The sequence below is a fragment of the Sinocyclocheilus rhinocerous genome, unplaced genomic scaffold, assembly GCF_001515625.1.
Source record: "Sinocyclocheilus rhinocerous isolate Xijiao unplaced genomic scaffold, SAMN03320098_v1.1 scaffold2749, whole genome shotgun sequence".
NCBI classification, from domain to species: Eukaryota; Metazoa; Chordata; class Actinopteri; order Cypriniformes; family Cyprinidae; genus Sinocyclocheilus; species Sinocyclocheilus rhinocerous.
In genome coordinates this window covers 42,631-68,615 of record NW_015626398.1, presented here as the reverse complement: position 1 = coordinate 68,615, position 25,985 = coordinate 42,631, and the positions used below count along the sequence as shown (strand labels likewise).

Here is a 25,985-nt window from a genome sequence, read left to right as displayed (position 1 = left end):
GCACGTGATCAGGTGGCGGGTCAGCTGACACCAGCAGAACCAGGAAGCGACAGGGAAGAATTATTACACGTTAATATTTACTCACCGCATGCAGGCTATCATTACTTCATATCTGGAATATTATTAAAGCTGGCGCCTCAGTTCGCCTCGCGGTGTGAAGTTCAGTCAGGGCCATGTTTGCAACAGACGACGAGGACGGAGACTTTCTGTCTCCCACTGGAGGGTGAGTTCCTGCCGGACAAAGACACTAACGTATCTTGCAGGCAAAAGTCATCAGACAAACGACATTCACTGTTTAAATAAAGTTTGGGTAGATGTGTAACACCGAAACTAAAATGCAGCGACGGTATGGGGAAGAAAAAACTAATCGGGTGCCAGAGATAATAGAAGTGTCACTCATTGGCTAATAACGGACATTAATGTAGCAGATATAGTGCAGCTTTTTTTTTATGGCTGACAGGTCAACTTGAAGAAACTTTAGTTGCGACAAAGTACAAGAACAGACAAGAGAGTCGTTTGAATAACATCGAGTTGAACGTTACATGTTCTCGCATTGCGTCCATGATCATATGATGTCTGATCTTTAACAGTCCTGCTTTAGAGACCTCTTGCTTGGGGTGTTAATTTTAGTGTTTAATTCCACTAAAATCATCTCAGAAGTATTTTAATGCCAGATAGCTTTTTTTCTAAACTAAAAACTCCAAAATGCCACAGCCCACTTAAAGACCACTAGTGGCCCCAAAAACTTTAGAACATTAAAACGCATTAAAGTCTCAACGAAATTGCAGAACTAACTTTGATTTATGTAATGTAAGACTTTTAGACGTTTTAAGTGTTGTTTATTTCTATTTAGTTTCTATATATGATTTCTGTGATACCCTACTGTATCATGTTTGATACGCAAATGTCTAAAGCTTCTAAATAATCAAAACTGTGTTGTCTGTTATACTGTTAAAGATTTACATTACAGGCTATCAATATTTAATTTTTCTTTTTGTCTAAATATCAGCAACTGCACCATATTTCATATTTTTGCTCAGTTTGGGATAATAAAACTCAGGTGTTTTTTTTCTTCCTTGAGTATGAGCTCCATATTCGCCTATATCATCATACTATGAAAGCCATAAAAGCCTAATCGACTTTCTTTTTTAAACAAATTTTGAAAAAATAAATAAATATGGCTGTTATTTCAAATGTCAGGCTTTACAGGATTACGTTACATTATGACATAGTTTTTCTACTCATTATAGTACTGTACTGATAAATTATTTAAATTTATTTTTATCTATCTGTTTATTTATTTATTTTATTTTTATTTTTTTATTACTCATTCCTATTCTGTTATTTTTAATGATAGCTTTTATTTTTATAATTTATTTAATTATTTTATTCAAATGACCCATTGTTTTTACATTTTTCTCTAAACATTTACACAGACTCCCTAACACATTTTTTGCGGCCCCCTGAGGGTCCCCAGACCCCATTTTCAAACCTCTTTAAGTGTCACTAAATTTTGGAGCCACTACATTTCTTGTCTCTGGTGTTATATCCATAAATTCAATTCTGCGCTGGCATCCACATGTGTTAATGGGGAATATGAAGCTGTTGAGAAGGATTGTAGAGAGGTGGAGAGTCAGCGTGTTAATGTCGCTCACATGCTGGTAGTTACACGTCCCGGATCAGAGCAGGGCCTCAGTCTGGGGACGGGGCGCCCACAGTCACGCGGAGCTGCTGTGTGGTTGTAGTCCCTGCCAGACCTGCTAAAAAGATCTGATATTACATGGAAGTTGAAAATGTGGCATGAAGCTCAGATGAACATGAGGAGTGATTGACTGGTTATCATTGCATAGCTTCCAGCTCAGGCAGCAGGTCAGAAACAGGTCAGCTGAGCATGGCAGGACAGCAGGACAATGACTACAAGTGGAGACAGATCCATGGGTCAGTGGCGTATGCGTTCTAGCTTCCTGATGATATTGTGGAAGTCATACTTTTTTGGTTTCATATGTTGTTGCAGGTGTTCACTGATGTTCTCAGTTGAAAGTGTAATCAAAAAGTCATTCAAAGTCAAAATTAGGTCAGCTTTGATTTGAGAATTGAGCGTCGTTCTGAGACTCATGTGATCTCACACAAGTGGAGCAGTGTAATAGTGGCCTTACTTGCTGCTTTTTTGTGATTCCAGAGCAAAGTTAGCCTCTCTGTTTGGACTGGATCAGACAGTAAGCCAGGGGAACGAGTCTTTCCAGTACACGGCACCCAAACAGCCCCGCAAGAGCCCTGCCAACTCAGGTAAGACTGCAGGAGCCTCTGCGAGTGTGAGCTGACACTTAAAAGTGGTCATATCACGAGGAATCACATTTTTCTATTTATTATTTTATTTTTTATAAAATAAATTGGTGCGGAGTTAGAAACTGCATAAAAACTGCATTTATAATTACAAACTATATCTAACAACACATCAGCAAATCTGCAAGCACAGCACCGAAAACCTTCCATACGAAAGGGGTGTTTCTAAAGGTTCAACAGCAAAAAACTGACATTTAATTGCAAGGATCCAAGAGAAATAAAATGCTTTCTTCTTTTGCACGCGCTGAATGTGTTAGTTTAGTGCCTGATTTGCTAAAGGAACAATGTAAATCAGCCAATGGCACAAACACACCTGTGAATTTAGCACTGATGTCAGTTCGCATCGGGCAAAAAACATTGACGCAAACGTACATATCAATAGTCTCTGAAACAATAATGTTCTTGTTTGATGGGAATGAAACCACAATAGAATGAATTGCATCTGCTAAAACTGTGAAAGTGCACAAACATCTCATTTATATATTTATATATCCTAGGCTAAACATTTTTGGGTTGATAAGATTCTTTTGTAATGTTTTTTGGCTTATGAAGGCTACATTAATGTGATTAAAAATACAGTAATATTGTGAAATATTATTACAATTTAAATGAACTGTTTTGTATTTAAGTGTATTTTAGAATGCCATATATTCCTGTGATCAAAGCTTCATTACTCCAGTCTTCAGTGTCACATTATCCTTCAGAAATCATTCTAATATGCTGATTTACTGCTCAAGAAATGTTTCATATTATTATCATCATTGAAAACAGTTGTGCTGCTTAAGATTTGGAAACCGTAATACATTTTTTTTTTTTCGGAATTCTTTGATGAATAGAAAGTTCAAAGGAACAGCATTTATTTAAAATAGAATTATGAACAATGTAAATATATTAACTATCACTTTTGATCATTTTAATGCATACTTTTGCATGCCTTTGAACTGTAGTGTAAGAGGACCTCGTAGGGAAAAATAATGAATATGAAGTACGATAATACTTTTTTTTAATGCAGTTTTTTATTTATTTTTTGACATTTTATGACATGTTTTGTTTTACAGGACCCCCAACCCAAAAGGGTGCACCTCCTCCAAACTCTCCTGCTGTTCTCTTTGCTACTGCAGTACATGCATACAGATAGTAAGTCGGAAAAGATGCAGAAGCTTTTTTAATTTTGTGTATTATTTGTTATTTAATTTTAAGTGTATTGAATAAAGCATGGAAAATGTACAGATCTGTAGTGCTGCACATTTTAAACCTGTCTTCCAAAGCAAAGTGCCGTTTACAAGTATTTATCTTGAGTACTGGTTGTCTGTGGTAATGTACAGTTTGCAGACTGATGTTATGAATAGAGATATGCAGCGATCACTGTTTTTTCTGTGCAGTGTTAACGGACAGTATGTGAAACAAGGCAAGCTTGGAGCTGCGGTCCTTGGACATCATTCAACTAAAGAGGTTAGAATGATCACGTTTGTCTTCTTTTGACTGAGTCTTTCTTAACACATTTGCTTGTCTGCACTCTTTTTCAGTACAAGATCCTGCTGTATGTCAGTCAACAGAAGCAGGTGACGGCCGCCAGGATCCACAGCGGCTTTGTTCTCACTGTGAGCTCTTATTCACATTATTCAAGTCAGACAACACTTGTTTGTTTTCTATATGTTTTTTTTTTCTAACTGTCTCTCTCACATTCAGGTCCAGCCCAGTAACTACTGCACGTTTTATGATGACCAGAGACAGAATTGGTCGCTGATGTTTGAATCTGAGAAAGCAGCTACAGACTTTTGTAAAGAGGTTTGTGTTTTATGTTTGTATTTTAGCTCATGAGGAGTAGGCTTGCCGCGATAGACGGTGCTGACGGTGATACCGGTGTTAAGCCACAACACCGGTTGCGTCACTTGCCCACTGCGGCACCGTCCTCCACGTATTTTGTTGTTGCATTCAAGCAATTGACGCCAAATTGCCGCTAATTCGAAAGTGAAAGTAAAAGGTGCACAGTGCTTTTAAGCTATTTAAAAGCGAAGGAAAGCGAGGAAAAGAGGGAAAATTCAAACGAACTAAAAACGAACAATTGCTTTACGCCGAATTGCCGCTATTTGAAAGTGAAAGTAAAATGCGCATGCAGCTTTTACAAGCTATTTAAAAGTGAAGGAAAGTGAGAAAAAGAGAGAACGCCCCCGCCCCCGCCCCCGCGTTGATTAACCTCACCATCACAACCCTAATGAGGAGCTTCTTACGCAGTAATAATATTGTTTCAGGTTTGTCTTGCCAAAGTGAACTGCAGCAGTGCGTTAGACTCGGTCCTGATCCAGGATCTTGTTCTCGGTGAGGGTCAGTCTGTGGAGAACGGAGACTCTTTAGAAGTGGCCTACTCTGGCTGGCTACTGCAAAACAACACCATCGGACAGGTAAAGATGTTTTGTCAATGACCATATTTACGTGTGCACAGTGTCCAAAATGGACAGTGTAAATAAAAATGGCTTTGGTGAGTAAATAAGATGCCATTATGATCCAAAATGTACTATGCGCTAAGCAAGTTAATGTATTTGCATGATGCATGCATTATGAGAATATGGCTGAATTCTGATTAAATTTCTCGTGAATGTAAACATGGTTTTCATGAGAATTGTAGAACAACACTAAGGTTCAGTAAGTTCCGTTTTTAAAAGAAGTATCTTGTGCTCACCAAGGCTGCATTTATTTAAAAAATAAACTAAAAACATTGATATTGTGAAATATTATTACAATTTAAAAGAACTGTTTTCTATTGAAGTATATTTTAAAATAGAATTTATTCTTGTGATGTAAAGCTGAATTTTCATTCTAATATGTGACCCTGGAGCACAAAACCAGTCTTAAGTCGCTGGGGTATATTTGTAGCAATAGCCAAAAAAACATAGTATGGGTCAAAATTATCGATTTTTCTTTTATGCCAAAAATCATTAGGATATTAAGTAAAGAATTTGTTCCATGAAGATATTTTGTCAATTTCCTACTGTAAATATATCAAAACTTAATTTTTGATTAGTAATATGCATTGCTAAGGACTTCATTTGGATAGATTGAAAGGCGATTTTCTCAATATTTAGATTTTTTTGCACCCTCAGATTCCAGATTTTCAAATAGTTGTATATCGGCCAAATATTGTCCTGTCCTAACAAACCATACATCAATCGAAAGCATATTTGTTCAGATTTCAGATGATGTATAAATCTCAATTTTGAAAAATTTACACTTAAGACTGGTTTTGTGGTCCAGGGTCACATATGATGGTTTGCGGCTCAAGAAACATTTTTTTTATTATTATCAATTTAAAAAACGCGTTTTTTGTGGACATTTTTTTTCAGGATTCTTTGATGGATAAAAGTTCAAAAGAACAGCGTTTATTTGCTATATAAATTTTTTGTAATATTATAAATGTATTTGCTGTCACTTTAATGTGTCCTTGCATAATAAAAGTAAGAATTTTTATTTAAAAAAAAAACTTTTGGACTGTAGTTTATGAGCATAATGAAATATCTATAGATAAATAATTTTATTTGAAGTAATCTGTAGATAAATAGTTTTATTTGTTGCTACCCAGCTTTTTATATATATATGTTTGACTCAAATCTGAATAAAGACAAACTGCTGAGACTGAAGCTCGGGGCTGGGAAAGTCATTAAGGTGAGGGGGAAGTTGACTGGGCTGGATTACATGTGTCATTATCACACATATGGCAGTCTAAAGCTCTCTCTCTGTCCGTCCGTCTCTCAGGGCTGGGAGGACGGGATGTTAAATATGCGGAAAGGCGGAAAGCGACTCATGGTGATTCCACCCAGTCTCGCGTACGGGTCTCAGGGCGTTGCCAACCACGTCCCACCGGACAGCACGCTAGTCTTTGAAGCCGAGATTCGTCGGGTACGTCATTCTCACATTCAGAGCTTCCCTTTACTCCCTCATGTTTGACTGTATAATGTTAATACATACTCAAAAGTATGTGCTTTTACATCCTCGACACAGTTTCTAGTGTTGTAGAATCTGCAAATTGAGATCCAGCCCTGCTCTCTTCATCTGAATTCTCTCTTGATGCATGCTCAGGTTAAGTTTGCAAAGGATGGAAGTTCAAGAGATTCGGCGGCTCCGTCTCCTGCTCCCAGCGTGGAGAGTCTGACCCCCTCCGAGCTCAACCAGCCCCTCAGCACTGTCCCACAAACCAGCAAACCCAGGTGAGCCCTACAGGCCTTCTGTTGGAGCTTGATTGGAGATTGTTTATATTAATAATATTTGATTGAGGTTTGCTGTTTCCTCTTTGTTTACAGTGAACCGCCACTTCGAGCAAAATCAAACTCCCTCAGTGAACAGCTCAGTGTAAGGTTTGGCTCTTCTCAGTTTAACCACACATTTATTTTTAGCATTTTGTTTCATTAATGCAGATTTTTATTGTAAATAAATAAATCTGGAGCTGTGGCTTAGTGGTTAGTGCAGAACATATGTATTTATAACAAATAGGTGTGCACAGTATATCAGGAACGTAATTATTGGCCAACATTAAAGATTATTTTAGCCTGTCAAATCAGTATCTGACGATATTGGAAATATACCGTATTTTTAATTATGCAGGCTGATATTTTCTATTTTTACCTTTGTTGTCTTTTAGCTTTAGACTTACACTACTGTTCAAAAGGTGAGGGGAAGATAGCACAACTGTGTTCAACACTGATAATAATCAGAAATCAGCAGCAAATCATCATATTAGAATGATTTCTGAAGGATCATGTGACACTGAAGACTAAAGTAATGATGCTGGACATTCAACTTTGATCACAGGAATAAATTACATTTTAAAATATTTTCAAAAAGAAAACTTTCCAAATATTATGAACATATTTCATAATATTACTGTTTTTACTGTATTTTTGATCAAATAAATGTAACATTGGTGAGCATAGGAGACGTTTCGAAAAAATCTTACAGACATCAAACTTTGGAATGGAATGGTAGTCTAAGTTAATTCATATTTAATGACATTAATAATTTTATTACACTCTTAAATGTTTATCAAATCTCAGAAAGGAATATTCATCTGTCATAGTTTTAATAATAATGTTTGATGCCCAAATTAATTTGTATTATTATTATTATTATTTTTAGTAGTAGTAGTAGTAGTATTTCTTTTTTACATAAAACAGTGGAGACTTTTATTATAGGCACTTTATTAGTAATCAGTCATAGTATGAAAATAATTATCGACTAGAATTTTAATATCAATGCTTCACTAATAATAAACCTTCTGCAGTATAATAAATATGTCTGTGTGTTTTCTGTCATGTTTTGCAATGTCTTCAGAATCCTGATGCCACTAAAGCTAAACTGATTTCACGCATGGCCAAAATGGGCCAGCCAATGCTGCCCTTCATGACCGGCCCGGCCTCATCGCCCTCACAGCCAGACTCTAGTGACTCTGAACTTGAGGCAAGGTTTATTTTTGTGAGACATTCATTGAGAACTTCATTTCAGAGACTCTGTCTCCTAACCAGACACGGCACAAAAATCTGCCACTGTACTCTATGTTTTTTGTCCTTTAATAAAGATACTCAGTGTAAATGTGAGAGATAATCCTCATGCGCTCTGATCCTGTTATTGCTGTAGGACCCGAGTGTGTCCAGACTCAAGGAATATAGCAGTGAACCGCAGCCTGTGCACATCTCCTCCGGCCCGCCACCTTCAGTGCAGGGTAACACCTATATCAAATCATATTCTGATCAAGGTCAGGAGTGTAACATAGTGTAAAATAATGCACGTTTTATAAGATATACTCATTGTTAGTTAAAGCAATAAGCCCCAAGAAGCCGTGGTTTAATAAGGGGCTTTGTTAAGCATGTGTGTTTGTAGAGTAATTTACAACAGCTTTGAACGTGGCTCAACCAGTCAGAATCAAGGACCGGAACTATCCGTTTTATCAAATGAAATGTAGCATAAACCTACAAAACCAGCGCACAAATGCTTAGCTATATACTGTTATACGGTTCATTTTAGTTTTATGACATTGTATTCACTCTCTCTTCATTCCAGCTTCAGCTCTTCTACCGGTTACAATGGCAACAGCCAATCCACAGCCCATAATTCCTGGAGCAGTACATGCCTTTCAGGTGGTTAACTCACTAGTGCTGTGAAAATTCATTGTGTCGTCATTTACTCACCCTCAAGTTGATCCAAATCTGTATGAGCTTCTTTCTTCTGTTTAACATAAAAATATATTTTGAAGAATGTTGACTTCTAAGTCAATGGGTACCAGAAACTGTTTGGCTACCAACATTCTTCAAAATAACTTATTTTGTGGTCAACAGAAGAAAGAAACTCATACATGTTTGGAACAACTTGATGGTGAGTAAATGATGATTATTAATATTGCTCCTACTGTTAGTTAGTGATCTGCTGCCGGTTGCACCAGCTGTGTGTAACTTAGCTTAGTTGCAACCTAAAGAGGCACAAAGTTACAATTTGTGCAGTATGTATATTTGCATTGTGCAATAAAACTTGAAATGTAACTCCGCATCAGTAAGCTCATGTTTTACCAGACAAACTTCAATTCTTTAGACATGTGATCATTTTTACACTCATCTGCTTTTTAAGAGAGAGAACATGTAAATAAATTATTGTTAGCAGCTCTTCAACACACACTTGATTTAAACAGTGTATGCGTGTCAAATAAAATCAATCATAATAAATGTAATTTCTTATGTTTTTTTTTCAGTATTAAATCATTTATTAATTTTAAATGCAGTTTTTAATGTTATATTATGCACCTATGCATTACTTTAGTAAAGTAACGTGCTTACTAGCTACATATTCTGCCTTAAGAACAAATGATGCAACCAAATTAATTACAGAGTTTGTTATTACAAACTAGCTAGTAGTTCATTAACCTAGTGTGGACTTTATTATTCCAATTTAAGTAAAAACTTACAAACGGCAGGTGCAACCCTACCCTGAACAAACCCTTAACACCAAGCATAAAACATCAGTTGACTGTGATTTCCTCTTTGCAGCCTGTAAGTCAGATGTACCCCACACAGACTGTGCCTTACCAAGGTAAAGATCATAGCTGCACTACAAAATCTGTACAACCTACGAAATCTTACTGCTTTGACATAAATATTGCATTTATTTGTAGCTTATCAGCTGCAGATGTGAATGTTTTAAGGTTGGGATTGTAAATGATTGTCTGTCTCTTTAAGGAACTAGTGATGTCACATCCTTCTTGATGACAGAGGCTCGACAACACAACACTGAAATCCGATTGGCTGTTGGTAAAGTAGCAGACAGACTGGACCACTTGTCTTCGAAGGTTGGTATATTATAAGTCAATATTTCGAAGTAACTATTACATTATATACTTGCACAACTTTTTGAGAAACCTCTCTTCTTTTTCAGATTGATGACCTACAAAAGCAAGGCAGCGTTTCGTTGGGCTTATCGAATGTATCCATGGAAACAGCAATGATCATGCACAACATTCAGAGAATCATACAGGTAATTAATTGGCAGGTGAGCAGTGATTGGTCAATCAAACCCTCATTCATATTTTTCAGTACTTGCAGTTTTTGAGGGAACTACAGAGTTGATGAAAAGCTAATAAAAATGAAAATAAATACATTTTCTATCAATCAATCAAAATAAAATACTTAAAAAAGCTGAAATATTTTGTCGACCTGCATGTCATGTGACTTCATTCATTCATTCAGGAGAATGAATGTCTGAAGAAAGAGGTTTTTGAGAAAAGCTCCCGCATCGAGGAGCAGAACCGCAAGATCAGCGAGCTCATCAATCAGAACCAGAGGTCAGGATTCAGTTCAACACTCTCTCTTTATGCCCGGTTCAGACGACACGATTTTAGCCCGATTTTGCCACGATTTGCTTCACGTAGGGTGTCGTGGGGATTCGTAAACGACAATGGGTGTCGGGACGCAAGATTCCATCGTTTCAGCTCGTGTAGTGTGTCATAGTGGACATAGCATTCTGCAATGCTTCACGACATCACGACAGAAAGGTCGCTAGTTCCGCCTTCTTGATGACATCACGCACGTCGTTAAAGACGGCACGCGATGAATGGTCGGGAAGCAACGTGTAGTGACCGACAAAAATATTGTGTAGTCTGAACCCGGCATTACTGTTTTGACTATCATGTCAAATAAGATTGTGACTCGAGGGTGTTTGTGTTTGTGTAGGTATGTGGAGCAGAGTAATCAGCTGATGGAGCAGAGAAACGACTCGCTGAAGAACAGCAGTGAACAGAATCAGGCCAGAATACTGCAGGCAGAGCAAGACAAGGTAACTCTATTAAACAGTCCAATCCATTACACACACACACAATAACACCAGAGCAGCTCTGCTTCAAAATGTAGTGAGCTGCCATGCTTTATACTGCCTACATGGGCTGATGACTACATCAGGTGCCTGATCTGAAGTGCTCTTCTTAGGCAGCATCTTCACATGGCATACAGTTAGCGCTCCTCAGGTGATTCAACTCCCAGTGTGTTTCAATAGAGTTGTGAATAGAGTTTCAATAGAGTAACAATAGAGTTATATTCAAGTTATGAATATAATGATGTGATACTCGGTCGCTCCAGTATTGTGTGAATTTGGAAGTGCAGAATTTAACTCAAAATCCAACAAACTCTATATTTCTGCAGCAGGTTTTTGTATAAGTTTGTCTGAATTTCCACAATTTTTAAGGAGTGGGGAAGCAATATATAGGACAGACTATATATAGCACTGGGACTTTGACACCATCAGGTTTATAAGTGTTTGAAAGGAAAAAAATGTTCTGATGTGAGACAGGCCTTTTTGAGAAAAGCTGCAGCAAATTCAGTCATTTTAGGCTGTAAAAATCAGCAAATGTGCAAAAATAATCTGACAAAAAACATTCAGTAAAATAGTTTTTTTTTTGGATTGAATTATATTTTTAAAGACTTTTTTGTGAAGGATACGCGTGATTCTGCCTTAGTTTTTGACCTAAACAAGGCATTTGGAAAAGCCATCATGGTCTCTCTAAAAGAGATGTAGAAGAATGTTTTCCCTGAATTCTTGTTTTTACCACAAAAACCACTCTCTTTACACACTAATTTTAACATTACAGAAGAGTCTGGTGTTCATAACACAGCAAAAACTCTTAAATATCTCTACTGTTAACACTTTATTTCCTGCTAAGCCATGTATCTCTGCTCTGATTGGTAAATTAACACTGCTCTGATTGGCTGAGAGCCTTTAGTGGTGACTGCTCTCTTTTCCCAGCATGCACTGCCACAGGAATTGAGCTGGGATCAGGTGAGCAAAAGCGCTGTCCCGCCTCATCCGTTTCTTCATAGTCTTCACTCACTGTTTCCCATCATTTATTTCAGTGAAGCATTTCCCATTTCTCTTTCTGTTCACTCTTTGTTTTAACAGGCGCCACTCACTAACCAATCAGCATTCAGCTCTCAGCAGAGATAGATAGTTCTACCACCATATTTGACGTATCATCTTGTCACTGGTTTTGTTTCCTTGTATCTTTTTTCTTTCCATAACAGTCTCGTCATCATTTCATCCGAGTAGTTGTGTTGTAACATGAGTTGAGAATAAGCTGGTTTAATGTCGTCTCTCTGTATCTCTCCGGAAGGCACGCTTGACAGAGGAGTTGGCGTCGTCCACGGCACGCGTGTCGGAGCTGCAGCTGGAGTTGAGCTCTCAGCAGCAGAAGGCCGCAGCGCTGCAGAGCAAACTCAACTCGGCCCTGCAGGACGGTCAGCAGCGCAGCACACACGTCACAACACTGGAGGCGCAGATACTGGGTGAGAACTAGCTAACCATGTTGATCTGTTAACCATGAGTGAAACAAGTGATTCACTGCAAGATGATCTGTTGATCGCTTGGTTTCCAGTTCCCTTGCAGCGAAATCTATTGTCCAAAATCGAAATCCGCAAAAATATGTATTAAACAATAAATATGTGGGTGAACTTCACAATAAACATGTACAGGTCACATTTCACTAAAAAAAAGAAAAGAAAAAAATAATGATTTGTATATAGATTTTTACATTATTTTTAATTAAGCATATTCTCATTACCATAACAAATGCAAATGTTTTACCTTTAGGTTTTTTAGCTTTTTTTATTTTTTTATTTATTTCAGTATTCTCAATGGTTCTTATTATTGTATTACTGTATTTTTAAACCGCATTAAAATATAAAAAAAAATAAAGGCAGTATCAGAAGTATTTCTCAATGGTTCTTATTATTGTATTACTGTATTTTTAAACCGCATTAAAATATAAAAAAAATAAAGGCAGTATCAGAAGTATGATCATGATGCATAAATAATAATGAATTTGTGGGTAAAATGTTATGAAAATTATCATTAAAATAATGAAAAAAGGCTTCATTTTCTCGAGTTAAAATATGCTTTTATTCTTCTCTCTTTTTCTTTTTGGGGTGAAATATGACCAGGACATGTTTTTTTGTTTGGTTTTTTTTTAATTAATTTTTGATTTTATTTTTTGTTTTCTGGTTAACTTTTTTTGTTTGTTTTTCTTTTGTTTTCATTTTTCTTTAGTTTTATATTTTGTTTACAATTTTTTGTTTTGTTTTGTTTTCTTGTTTATTTTGTTAATATTCTTGTTTTTCTTTCATTATATATTTTGTTTACAATTTTGTTTTTTTGTTTATTTCGCTAATATTCTTTTTTCATTTGCTTTGCTGTTTTGTTTTCATTTTTTGATTTTGTTTTGTTGTTTATTTTTTCCTTTTAAAATTATTTTTGTTTTATCTTTTGTTTGAGTTTTTTTTTTTTTCAGTTTTGTTTCTAGTTTGGAACTATTTTTGCTTTCAGTAAGGAAAAATTAGTCAAACGTTAGTGACTGTGGAAAATTGCATGGAAAACACCTGGTTAAGGCTTGATGTAAGTATCTGTATCTGTGTGTTTCAGAGCTGAAGGAGATGGCAGACAGAGTGCAGAGTCAATACAAGATGGAAAAACAGAAACGAAAGGAACTGGAGCACAAACTCAACAACATGGAGGAAGAGCTACAGGACATGAAAACAGAGAAAGACAGTCTGGAACGAGTGAGTAATTCACACTTCTGTCTGTGTGTACATGTGTGAGGGGAAAACAACAAATAATTGAAACCTCATCTTGTGCATTAACCTCTGTGATTCAGACTCTCTCTGAGAGAAAGAGGAAGTGGCAGTTGGAGAGACAGCGCTGCGATGAGGAACTGGAAGAGGTGAGGAGGGTGGGCCAGCAGGAGTTAGACAACCTCAGGAGCCAATTACGTAAAGCCAGAACGAGCACCGGTCAAGCCGCAGCTGAACAGGTAAATGTGTTCGCACATGATGACAAGAACAGATCCATGCTGAATTCATGGCAACTTTCCTTACCCGTTCCTAACAGTAACTGGGTGTTTAAAGCTGTTGACACTCAATATATGTTTTTTAAGTAAGTAGTTCTACTTTTGTGCCTGTGTGTGTAGCTGTCTCAGCTGCAGGCTGATCTGGAGCAGGAGTGGCAGGTGAAGTGTGATCAGGCTCTGGCAGCGGCACGTGAACAGCAGAGGAGAGAGATGACTGAACTCACAGAGCACAGAGACGCACTGCAGCTCAAGCTCACACAGCTGCAGGACAAGGTGCACATACGCTACACCATGTGCCGAATGAAATCCAATACTTCTTTCTTACTAATTTTGGGGAGCTGATTCCAAAAGTTGTGGCTGTTTTGCTTGAGCATATCAAACTTTCTCATGAAATCTGGTGTGTTTTGTAGCATTTTTGCTTGTTTTTAGACAACCATTAGTAATGTGAAGTCTTGAAGTATCCCTTAATCAGCCAAAAAACCACCACAAAACATGATTCCTGTCTTCCTCTGAGCAGGTTACAACTAGTTTTTCATTTCTCAGCCCATTTTCACATGTATGACATTAGTTTATGCCTAATCCTGACTTCAGTGTTAGAATTATGAAGAAAATGCATGCATCTGTGGGTGTTTTACTACAAACAAACGGCGACAGAAAATTGAAAAATAAATAAATTACTTTAAACTACTTTAAAATTACATAGTTCTTCAGTCTGACATTAAATGGAGTATTTCAACATTGTTTCACCCATTTGCAGATTCTAAGCAAAATGATTCATTTTGAATACTTTTTTTATCCTTAAAATTTTGAAATACATTTTGAAACTTCTGACTTTTGACTGCTTTTGTTTTATTGATAAGTGATACATATATATAATTTGAAAAATAATCTTATTTTGTGGAAAAAACTGTACATGATGGAAAGTCTGTACTGATATTTTTAATCTCAGCATATCAAATTAGTTATATTAGGCCTTTTTTTTGCAAATCAGCTTATATTTTTTTCATGATGCAGGGCTATGCTATAAATGAAGACAAACACACACACACACAAGAAAGTACACACTTGTTTATAATACTTTGACAAGAAAAGCCTTCTTAAACTCATTCGTATTTTGTCTTTTTCTTAATCGGTTGAACAGACAATCACTTATCTAATCAAACTACTGTAACAATGTTTTTTTTAATCTCCTGTCCATAGTTTAATACACTCAAACAGTCCCGTGAATCAGAGGAACAGCTTTTACTACAGCAGCAGGACCAGAGAGAAGAGCTGCAGGCCTTGAGAGAAAAGGTGAAACATTGAGAAAAACCAGATTCACCGCTTTCGAGTTTTCCAGTCAGCATAAAAATACCTGATACTTTTTTACGTCAAGTTGTGCCTTCGTCACTCTGTGAATTTGTTTAAAGGACTAAATTCTTCTTTTTTTTTTTCATGGAATTTCTTTCATTCTTTCAATGTTAGTCTGTTAGTTTTGTAATGTTAGTTTTCTTGCACCAAAAATAGTCAGTATTTCGTTTTACCCAACAATTTTTTTACCCTCTCTCTGACCCTTTTTTTACTGTATCTTCAAGACTTCTATCTTCAAGGACTTGGCTAAGCCCTTCACAGTGTCTTCAGGACTTGTGTATGGGACATGTTGACAGTGGTCTTGCGTGTGTTTCAGTGCTCTGCGCTGGAGCAGAGAGCGGCGTTGCTGAAGCAGCAGGGGGAGACGCGGGTTTCCGAGCTGGAGAGGAAACTGACGGAGCAGCAGCAGCACACAGACACAGCAGAAGAGGTGAGACTTCTACCACTCCAACTCCAGCTGTATTACATCAACAAACCAATTAATAATTACAATTGGGAATAATAATAAGAAGATGGTATATGCAGTATTGTCAGTGTCAATATGATGCATCAGAACCTCTCAGTTTGGAGCAAACGTCATAAATCTGCACAAGATTTACCAAGTGTAGTGTAAATTTTACCATCAGTACCTTCAGACAAGCTATGCCTCTGTAAACTGGTTTTATACAAGTCTTGAATCATTGTCTTAAACTGTAGACTTCCGGCTGTTGTTTTCCTATATGATTAATGCTGGAGTTATTATACTGTACATTAATTGGATGCCTTATTGTAATAACTTTTACGTACATTTTGTGGATAATAATAATAATAATTAAGATAAGTTAATGAGTTAAACAAAATTGTAAGGAAGTAGTATGACAGTTAATTTATTAAATTAAATTATTTTATTTAAAAAAAAAAAAAATTAAATAAATGTAACATGAATTTTGATTACTGGTACTGTTGACCTAATCTCTATTTTTATTAATTTATTTATACACTCCTATTCAAAAGTTTGGGGTCTGTAAAACTTTTATTTTTTTAAAGAAATTACTATTTTGCATTGTTTATTTAGTTATTTAGCAAAGACACAGTTAATAAGATAACTTAGCAAAGACCAAAAGTAACAGTTAAGACATTTAGGGCCAGTTTTACTAAACGGGGCAAATTAGCGCGAGAGCGCAATACCAAAACAGCGCCGATGGGTGTGGAAATTTCTGAGGGTGATTTACTAACAATGCGCAAATTAAAGAACACAGACGCAACATCTCATTTACATATCGACCAACGCAATATACCAAGCGTAGCACAAATAAAGAAGCCACAGTACGTTGAAAAGAACCGGAGGCCAAAAATTTAAGGGTTGCAAGACATTTTGATAGACCTGGTATTCCAATTCTTCTTTTATTTCCTGAAGCTAATTAAATATAACATAGCTTAGCAAATGATATGTTCGGATAGTGTGTGCTCCTGGCATTCAAAATAAATTAATACGTGTGGAAAAATGCTCTCCCTTCTACCACGCGCATGTTAGCTTTTAATATACGGTTTTATCCTGATTAAAGCTTTAATACAGTATGGCAACTGTTTAACGCTTCTCATAGCTATGTGCAAATAAGTGTATAATTGGAACAGTTCATTGTTGGAGGTGAGCTGAACGAGAGAGAGAGATGCAGAGCGTGTGCAGAGCAGCGAACGCAAGGAACAGTATTAAGAACCGCTGCTTTAGAACATTGATTTTGAAACTTGTGAATCCATTAGAATCGTTAGAAGACAGAATCGTGATTCATATATGAATAGATTTTTACGTGCACCTCTAGTTTTCTCTTCCTCTTCTCTAAAGCAGCGCAGCATGGCCTCGCCCCCTTTGCTGCCTTTTTCCGAGGGCGGGGTTTATCTGGGTTTGTGACGTCACAAAACCGGGAACTCGTTGTAGTCCCTACCAGCCGTTTTTGTAGGCATTAAACTGCCATCATTTTAAAAGACGATATCTCCGTTTACATTGAACTTTCAGCTTCATACCTTTGCAGATATTGTTTATGTTCAAACAGCAACATTACTCACTAACTAACGTTAAAAAACTGAAATCGCAATGAACCACCCCTTTAAGACTCGCTTTTTTTGGGCGTTTAATAATGGTGCAAATACCAATAATTTGATGAGCGCAAACGTTAGTAAATCGCGTTGCGTGATTCATTTTAATACTAGTCTCCTCCCATAAATTTTGCGTCTGAAAGGGAAACTGCTGCTAATGCATATTCAATAAGGTCAGGCGCAAAAATAACTGTGTCCACGCCTTTTCAGCACTAATTCGTCACTGCGCGTCTTTAGTAAATCCTGACAGTACTATTTTAGCACCAAAAGACTGTTAGTAAAACTGGCCCTTATAATGTTACAAAAGATTTCTATTTCAAATAAATGCTGGTTTTTGAACTTGTTATTCTGTTCCATGGTTTTATATGGTTTCTACAAAAATATTAAACAGCACAACTGTTTTCAACATTGATAATAATCAGAAATGTTTCTTGAGCAGTAAATCAGTATATTAGAATGATTTCTGAAGGATCATGTGACACTGAAGACTGGAGTAATGATGCTGAAAATACAGCTTTGATCACAGAAATAAATTCAGCTTTGGGAATAATTGCAATGCCTTAAAATAGAAACTTATTTTAAATTCTTAAATTCAAAATTTGTTTTTATTGTATATATATATATATTTTTTTTTTTTTTAAATTGTTAAAGCATTTCATTTTGATTTGCATCATATAGTAAGCATAGTCTGCATGGATCACACTTTCTGAGCGCAGCTGTGTTTATTTTCAGGTGAAGCGTGTGATGAATGGAGTGTTTCAGTCTCTCAGAGGGGAGTTTGATCTGAGCGAGACCTACACGGGAAGTGCTGTACTCCGAGTGCTGGTCAGCACTATCAAGGTCTGGCAAATCTCTGTCCAACACAATGTGAGCTTTGTGCTCAGAATCTGAAAACACTTCATTCTGCCAATAAAACATGCCACAAAGTGTGTTTTTCTCCTCCAATCACAGAATGTCACACTGCAGCTGCTCACCAAAAAGGAGAGATCTTCATCTGAACACAGTGAAAAAGAAGAGGAAGAGGAGGAGAATGAGGAGGAGAGGGAGACTGACACACAGCCTAGACGTGAGGTGCATATAAACGGCCAGAGAGAGGAGGAGGAGCAGCAGAGAGAGAGAGATTCTGCAGGGCAGGATGAAGATGGACCACAGCAAGTGGAGAAGAGAGATGTTTCACCAGCAGAGGAGAAGAAAGAAGAAACAGAGGAACTCGAAAGAGAAGACGACAGGAGTGAAACAGAAGTTGTAGAAGAAAAGAGTGAAGAGAAAGTTGTGGAAGAGAAGGAAGTGGAAGTTACAGAACGCAATGTGCAAGATCAGGAGATCAGTGAGAGCGGCGCAGAAACTAAACACGATGAAGAGACTGAAAGGGACGTCACATCCAAACAGGAAGTGACCACCGAGCCGCCTGAGGACATTAGTCCCACACAGGAAGTGAAGGTAATTGATGAGAGTGTTTCAGGGCCTTTAGATGAACCAGAAAGCACACACATGACATTAGGTGGCCCTCCCAAGAACCCACCACCACCTCCTCCCGCTCTCCAGGACGAGTCTGCACTGCTCTCCAGGTACGTACTCAACCGCTAACATGATAAATGTGCTTCACTTTTATGACAGAAGATTCATTTTCCAGGTTGTTTAAAGAGGATTCCCCCTAAAAATGAAAATCAGCATTTACTCACCTTCACATTGTTTTAGTATTGAGATAATATTAGTTATTTTGAATTAGATTTTTTTCTTTTTTTAAATGTCTATATAGTTTTTCAATAATTTTTCAGTTTTAGTTATTTTAGTACATCATTGTAAACTAAATGAAAATGTTGCCTTTGCAACTGCAGTAGACGATATATTTATATTTATTTATTTTACATTTTCTTTCAATAAATGTTTCTTTTATTTCAAGTACCGGATTGTTTTATGGTTTTAGTTTTGTTTAACATATCATCCCTGCTACATCCACATGACTTTCTTGTGCGGAATACAAAAGGAAATGGGTCAAGGACATGACAAGACCTCTTCTGTGATCAGCATGTTTTCATTTCTGAAGCACAATTCATTTTGGCAGGGACATAATATAAATATTATAATAAAGAAAAAGATTGAAGAAAAAAAAGAAAATTCTTGATTTAAAAATAAAAAGTGTTGTTTCTTTGTCATAATCTTTTATTATTGTTTTAGAAAATAATTTGCTAAATTTAATAAAACCTTTGTCTGTCATGTGGTGCAACCAGCAATCAGGTAAAAAATAATCAAATCAAAACAGGAAATTATATCATAGAGGACCCTCATGACTGTGCGTTATGGTCAAGTGTGTTCATGCCATGTTGTAATTACCATATTTTCAAGATTAACAACACATGACGTTGTACTCAGAGCTGTTCATGTACTCGGACTTGGAATTGAAACTGTCTTCGCCTAAGCGAATCTGCATATTTATGAATAAATAATTCATGATATATGTAAAAATAATTAAACTATTCAAATATATTCAAAGCTTTTTTTAATATTTAGATGTTTACACTCACAGTATACAATGTGAATGGAAAATATTATTTGTTAATTGATGGTTATACCACATGACATTTTAAGTTGTTAAATGAAAACCTAAATTAAAAAAAATTCAAAACCATATGAAACCAGCATAAATACAAAATTATTCTTCTCTTGAACTAGATTGTTCGCAAAGTGTTCAAGCTGTTCTTTTCCATAAAATGAAGCATAGAGTGACCAGGTGAGGCTCCAAGCAGGACAGAAAAGCTCCATAAAAGTTCTTCATTTGACTTTGCTTGCATGCTTTAATCGAAGTCTTCTGAAGATCTAAGGGCCTTGATGGTGGGAAAAATGTTGGTGTGAATAACTTGCTTTTGCATGACTTAAGAAGACTTGGAAAAATAGTGCAGAAATCCTATGAACCACTTTTATGGTATGTTATTTGTCGTGTGTTTTTACTCATGATCATTGTGTGAAAGAGCAGCTGGAACATTCTTCAGAATATCTCCTTTTTGTGTTTCACGGAAGACAGTAAGTCAAACAGTATTCGATTAAAATGAAGGTGAGTAAATGAGGACTGCATTTTCATTTCACAGTAAAATAGGCCGTACATTTATGTGATGGATCATCTTCTCATATGTGAGAGAAGATGCACAGTCTCGTTCCCACAAAAACGCATGGCAGCACAAACAGGAAACGGTCAATAATTAGATTTCACAGCAAGTAGTCTTGCGAGTAATTGAATTTGTTTGTTGACGTCCCAGCACTGCAGTTGATCTAATTCGATCATTTTTAGGATTGTTGGTAAACCTCAGAAATCTTCCCATTACTGTATAACACTGTAAATTAACTTAAGCGTATCAACTAACACAAGCCCCGCTTTAACCTTCACTGTGAGCATGTGTGTCATCCAGACGCTCTGTCCTGTTTCTCTCTGTCTCATCCTGCTATTCTCTCAGTCCGTCTGAGAGGGTAGAAGAGGAAAATGGAGAGGAACCATTTTTCCAGAGTCCCACCCCTTCCCAGCCCCCATCTGCACCCGCACACACCCCCGCAGCGGCCGATGAAGAGGAGGAGGAGCTGGTGAGCAGGGCTCTCTCACACTCTCACACACTCCACATCCATCTGCTGCTCTTCTGCTCTTCAGTCTCACAAACTAACTATCTGATTGTCATTTAAACTGAAAATGTCCTTTGTAGACAAATCAGTCCTTTTAAAAAAAAGTGTAATTAACAATTAATGATTGTCAACTATGTGTCATTAAAGGTCTAGATTGTCTTCTAATATTGACAGTTCCCCAGTATGCTGCTTAATATAGTGTGAATGAATGCGGTGTAGTGGTTTAGAGTTGGTTACCAGAAGGTTGTTGGTTTGATGCCCACCATGAACATGCTGTGACTCCAGACAGATCTGTAATACTAGGAAAAAAACTGTTCTTCTGTAAATCATGGTTGTCATGATTGACATTGAGGACATGAAAGTTGTCATAAATAAAATAAATATATTGTAATAAAAAAAATTATATTCTAAAATTTGAAGTGCATTGATTCCATAATGAAAATTCAGTGCATCCAGTATACTACTATGTGATTGTAATTGAATTGTCATTGTGTGATAATGTTATGAAAACATGCCCAAAACTATAACCAATAGTGTGAGTTTGGGGACAGGACTCTTTGTTTGACCAATGATAGGAAATCAATGGCAGAGCTTACTAGTCAGTATATGCCATATACAGTGTTTTTGTTCAGGAACTAAAATGAACAGTGAACTGACTGCTGCTGTTGTGTGCATCTCCTCAGAGTCTGAAAGGATGTCCCCCTCCCGCCCCTCTGTTTGGTGATGAGAGTGATGAAGATGATGACCTGGACTGGCTGGGCTGATGTGAACCTCCACAATCCAGTGTTAAAAAACCAGTGCCTGGTGTCAGACGACTGCCGGCAACAACGCCAGACAATCTCTGACAGGAGGAAATGCTGTTTGTGTGCCGGGCCGCAGTGGACACGGACTTTAATAAGTGGGTTGGGATGGTTCTGGAAACATTTCAGTATTTTCTGTGATCAAAGAACAGCGTGTAACTTCCTGCCCAAAACCTTAAAAAGCATTTGAATGAAATCTCTCTGGCAGTATGGATCGACTGCTGCTCATAAACTGATTTACTGCACATACATTAAAAAAAAATCTTTAAATCTACAACTACTGTAAATCATAAAAACGGTTGATTTTTTTTTTAATCTTAATTTATGATATAACGTTCCCATCTTTAACACAGAGTTTTGATGTGTAATTCAGCTTGCTGTCTCTGTTCTTAATGTTTATACATTGTACTAACAGCAACTAGTTGCATATTAATAAAGAAATGAGACAGACTGTCACAGTTTCTTTAGTGTTTGACTAATTTCTTTATCAGGTCATACTTTAAAAGAGCTAAAACTGTAATAAACAATGTGACATGGAAAGTTACCAGTCAAATACATCAATAAAGGTAAGTAGTGATATGGGTTACGGTAAGGAAGAACAGACCATTTAATTAATTAATGCACAATGTGTGCGTTAAGTATTAATAATTCAGCGGCCGTCCTCAATCATTCGGCCTTTATCACCTTTACCACAAATACATCTATATAACGTCTCACATTCATAAAACACAAGCTGAAGGGGATTTTGCTAATTTAACTGCTTCCTTCTTTCCCTGGTATGAAACTGTACAACTGTTTGCATACAAAACACACCTATCAGGTTGTTCACAAAGAACACATTTTTGCATTCCATTGCAGCACTTTTCCATATTTTTTTATGTAAATATGTGCTAGATGGACATGTTTGAAGGTCGCGCTCGCTTGTTAAGACGCATGAAACGGCATTCTACATTCACAACGTTCAAGTTAAAACTAGTTCTGTATAGTAGGCTGTTTCCACCATGAGATAGAAAACCCCTAATTGCTGCTTTTATCTACATTTCGTTCTTGCAATTCTGAGTTCCTTTCTCACAATTCTGTTTTTCTCAATTCTGAGAAGAAAATTCAGAATTACGATATATAAACTTGTGAGATTGTAAACTCAGAATTCTGAGGGAATAAGTCAAAATTGTAAGATATAAACTCGTAAGGCATAAACTTAGAATTCTGAGGGGGGAAAGTCAGACTTGCAAGATATGAACTCGCGATGTGTAAACTTAGAATTCTGAGGGAAAAAAGTCAGAATTTTAAGATTCTGAGGGGAAAACGTCAGAATTTGAGATATAAACAGAATAGTGAGAAGATACAAACTTTGAATAGCGAGATATAAACTCAGAATTGTGAGACAAACTGACAAGGTGTAAATTCTGAGGGGGAAAAGTCATAATTGCCAGATATAAACTCGCGATGTGTAAACAGAATTCTGAGGGGAAAAAAGTCAGAATTGCGAGATATAAACTCACGAGATGTAAACTCTATTCCGAGGGAAAAACATCAGAACTGTGAGATATAAACAGAATACTGAGAAGATACAAATTTAGAATAGCGAGATATAAACTCAGAATTGTGAGACAAACTGATGAGGTGTAAACTCAGAATTCGGAGGGAAAAAAGAATTGTGATATAAACTCAGAATTCTGAAAGCAATTCCATTCTAAAAGCATGGCTCAAGTTAAAAGTAGTTCAAATTAAAAAAAAATCTCTATACTTTGCTTTTTTTTTTTTCATCCCACAGCCCTGTCTCATGTTTTGAAATGCTTGTATCACCTCTTTTACCGTTGCGCTCGTGACTTTTTCAGTGTCTCACATGACCGTTTTAAATACATGATTCTCAGATTAAAAGAAGTTTAGCTTTCAAAAAACCTTGCATTTTATTCCACTCTCCTGTGTCTCACATTTTTAAATGCAAAAACGTATTCGGTGTGAACGGCCCATCATATTGTCAACCAATCAGAACCGACAATTCAACATCGTGGACTGATTGTTACCAAAATTGAAGTTGCTTTTACAAAATATATAAGAAATGAATTAAGCTGATAATCGCTGGCATTCATGACAGGTGCAGCCCTGCAGGTGTGACCCGTTCAGCTTTTACCAAAGATACTCAGTAGTTTATAAAACCCTTTGCTTTAATGTTGTTTCTGCAGATGTGATATGTTAGTGTGTGTGACGTCACTAAGAGCATAAATAAACTTTGAGTGCAACAAGACATTAGCGTATGGCTCACTAGATCATCAAACTGAAACAGGGATGGGCTGCAGTCCTGTGGAGGTGTTTGTGTTCCTGAGCTCCCAACGGATGTCATAAAAGATGCTGCTTCAGTTAGTGTCTTCATATTTCCCAAAAAGTGCTTATTTTAGATGAGTCTGTCTGTGAAGAAACCCACCACCAGTGAAAGCTGGTGCCATACCAGAGCGAGTCCATCAGAGGAGTTAGCGAGGACAGATTAAAAAAATAAGCTTCATGGTACCGCTGTGTGGACATCAGAGATGGATCATCGCAGGTCTAGCATTGATACAGTGCCTTCTGTGATTCTAATGTGGCTGCCACCCTGAGGGGGAAAAAAAACTATCATATATGACTCCCGAAACATAACGCTTATGTCCTTTCAAAACACAGGTAAATAACAGAGGTTGATGTCACTTACAGTAAAAAGAGGAGGTTCTTTGGGGTGCGGATGAAAGCCTTTCTGAGTGCAGCTTGAGATCTCCTCCATGCCGTAGTCTGTCAGCCTGAAGTAGCCCGTCCTGTACAAGTGCACACGTCAACATCAGTATTACATCAGCGCTTCTCAAGCTTTCTGACTCCAAGGCCCCCATTTCACTTTCATTTTCAAACTTATATATATATATATATATATATATATTATATAATATTATTCTTATTCTTATTATGATCATGTGATCATGTTTTTGTTAGTTTTTTTGTACGTTAATTTTTTTTCCCTCAGGAATTTCTACCCAATAAAATATTTTAAAGATTGACATCCCTTAAATGTGTACTCAATATAGAAATATAGAAACTCAATATAGGATTATTAATTTCCATGACTTTTCCAACTTAAAAAAATCACAGACGACCTAATATACAGGTGCATCTCAATAAATTAGAATGTCGTGGAAAAGTTCATTTATTTCAGTAATTCAACTCAAATTGTGAAACTCGTGTATTAAATAAATTCAACAATTTGAGTTGAATTACTGAAATAAATGAACTTTTCCACGACATTCTAATTTATTGAGATGCACCTGTATTATATTTATCTTTAAGATGTAAAATTCATTGGACTTCCACTGGAATGCCATGCGTTCGATCGGCATGGTAAAAACTGACTCGGAATATCCCCGTTTATAAGATCGTTTGGGGGTTTGAACTTTTTAGTTTTTTCTTCGGACCTTTTAAGATGATTGTTTTGATATGCTACTGAGATCCGGAGCAAAGACAGAAATAAGGAGTAAGGGAAACATAGCCGAAGAAAAGAAGCTGAAATGGCCGCAAGAGCTTGTAACACTCTAAAGAGAAAGGAAAAATTGAAATCGCATCATATGACCCCTTTAAGTCAGTGGTTCTCAAACCTCTCCATGGAGTACCCCCAGCACTGCATTTTGTATGTCTCCCTATATCTGACACACCCACTTCAGGTCTTGAAGTCTCCACTAATGAGCTGATGAGTTGAATCAGGTGTGATAGATGAGGGAGACATACAAAATGTGCAGGGCTGGGGGTACTCCAGGACAGGTTTGAGAACCACTGCCTTAAGTCATTAAAAAATGAAATCGTGGAATTTAGAAGAGAATTTCAAGGTTTTTCCAAGGATACTAAACAAGAGATCGGGGAGTTGCAGAAAGATGTAAAGGAGTTGAAAGTTACTGCTGGAGATTTAAAAGTGTGAGTCGTTGAGGTGGACGAAAAACAGCAGCTCTCAGCGCAAGCTTTAAAGGGTTCATATGATGCGATTTCAAGTTTTCCTTTCTCTTTGAAGTGTTACAAGCTCTTGGTGCATAAAGAAGATCTGTAAAGTTGCAAAGACTAAAGTCTCAAATCCAAAGAGATATTCTTTATAAAAGTTAAGAGTCAGCCACACCTACCTAAAACGGCTCGTTCTAACACGCCCCCACATATCTACCTCACTATGTGGGAAGATTTGCATAACGCCGCCCAAATGTTCACGCAAAGAAAGAAGGCGTAACTTTTATTTTCACTGTAGTATTGTTGCTGCCGCCATGTTGTGGATATGCGGTGTGTTTCATTGTGAAAGCTAAACTACTTTTTTTTGGCCTTCCAAAGAGGACGATATCTGCTTCGTCATGCCTAGAGCTGATCCGTGCTGGTCGCTGAGGAAAAACATCAACTGCACGCTGTGGATCGCCGGATCGGCTTTCACCATGGACAAAGCGGAGTCCAGCCCG

At 37.0% G+C, this 25,985-nt stretch overlaps 2 protein-coding genes across 6 annotated transcripts in view; one reads left to right on the top strand and one right to left on the bottom strand.

Moving 5' to 3' along the window:
* Positions 1 to 21,998, top strand: LOC107714536 (FK506-binding protein 15-like). Of its 5 annotated transcripts, none has more exons than XM_016520408.1 (30): positions 1 to 223; positions 2,180 to 2,286; positions 3,402 to 3,480; positions 3,726 to 3,795; positions 3,870 to 3,944; positions 4,033 to 4,131; positions 4,596 to 4,745; positions 5,935 to 6,003; positions 6,094 to 6,237; positions 6,418 to 6,545; positions 6,639 to 6,687; positions 7,666 to 7,791; positions 7,969 to 8,053; positions 8,398 to 8,468; positions 9,369 to 9,411; positions 9,558 to 9,667; positions 9,754 to 9,852; positions 10,065 to 10,159; positions 10,548 to 10,650; positions 11,614 to 11,646; positions 11,978 to 12,149; positions 13,282 to 13,418; positions 13,514 to 13,669; positions 13,826 to 13,978; positions 14,906 to 14,998; positions 15,372 to 15,485; positions 17,861 to 17,968; positions 18,080 to 18,696; positions 20,578 to 20,701; positions 21,421 to 21,998. In XM_016520408.1, exons 1-30 carry the CDS (start codon positions 174 to 176, stop codon positions 21,499 to 21,501), a joined length of 3,540 nt encoding a protein of 1,179 aa, XP_016375894.1. In that variant the 5' UTR covers positions 1 to 173; the 3' UTR covers positions 21,502 to 21,998. The 5 variants fall into 5 exon arrangements, with proteins under 5 accessions (XP_016375894.1, XP_016375886.1, XP_016375913.1 ...); XM_016520400.1 differs by having other exon boundaries at positions 8,392 to 8,468; XM_016520427.1 differs by lacking the exon at positions 20,578 to 20,701 and having other exon boundaries at positions 8,392 to 8,468; positions 21,421 to 21,496.
* Positions 21,999 to 23,245: 1,247 nt separating this feature from the next.
* The window catches only part of stambpb (STAM binding protein b), a 29,625-nt gene continuing 26,885 nt past the window's right edge, over positions 23,246 to 25,985 (bottom strand). The window contains exons 9-10 of the mRNA XM_016520373.1: positions 24,224 to 24,323; positions 23,246 to 24,127 (exon numbers count right to left, since the gene is read on the bottom strand). Coding sequence (XP_016375859.1) covers positions 24,071 to 24,127; positions 24,224 to 24,323 — 157 coding nt within the window. The 3' untranslated portion in view covers positions 23,246 to 24,070. The remainder of the gene's footprint in view (positions 24,128 to 24,223; positions 24,324 to 25,985) is intronic.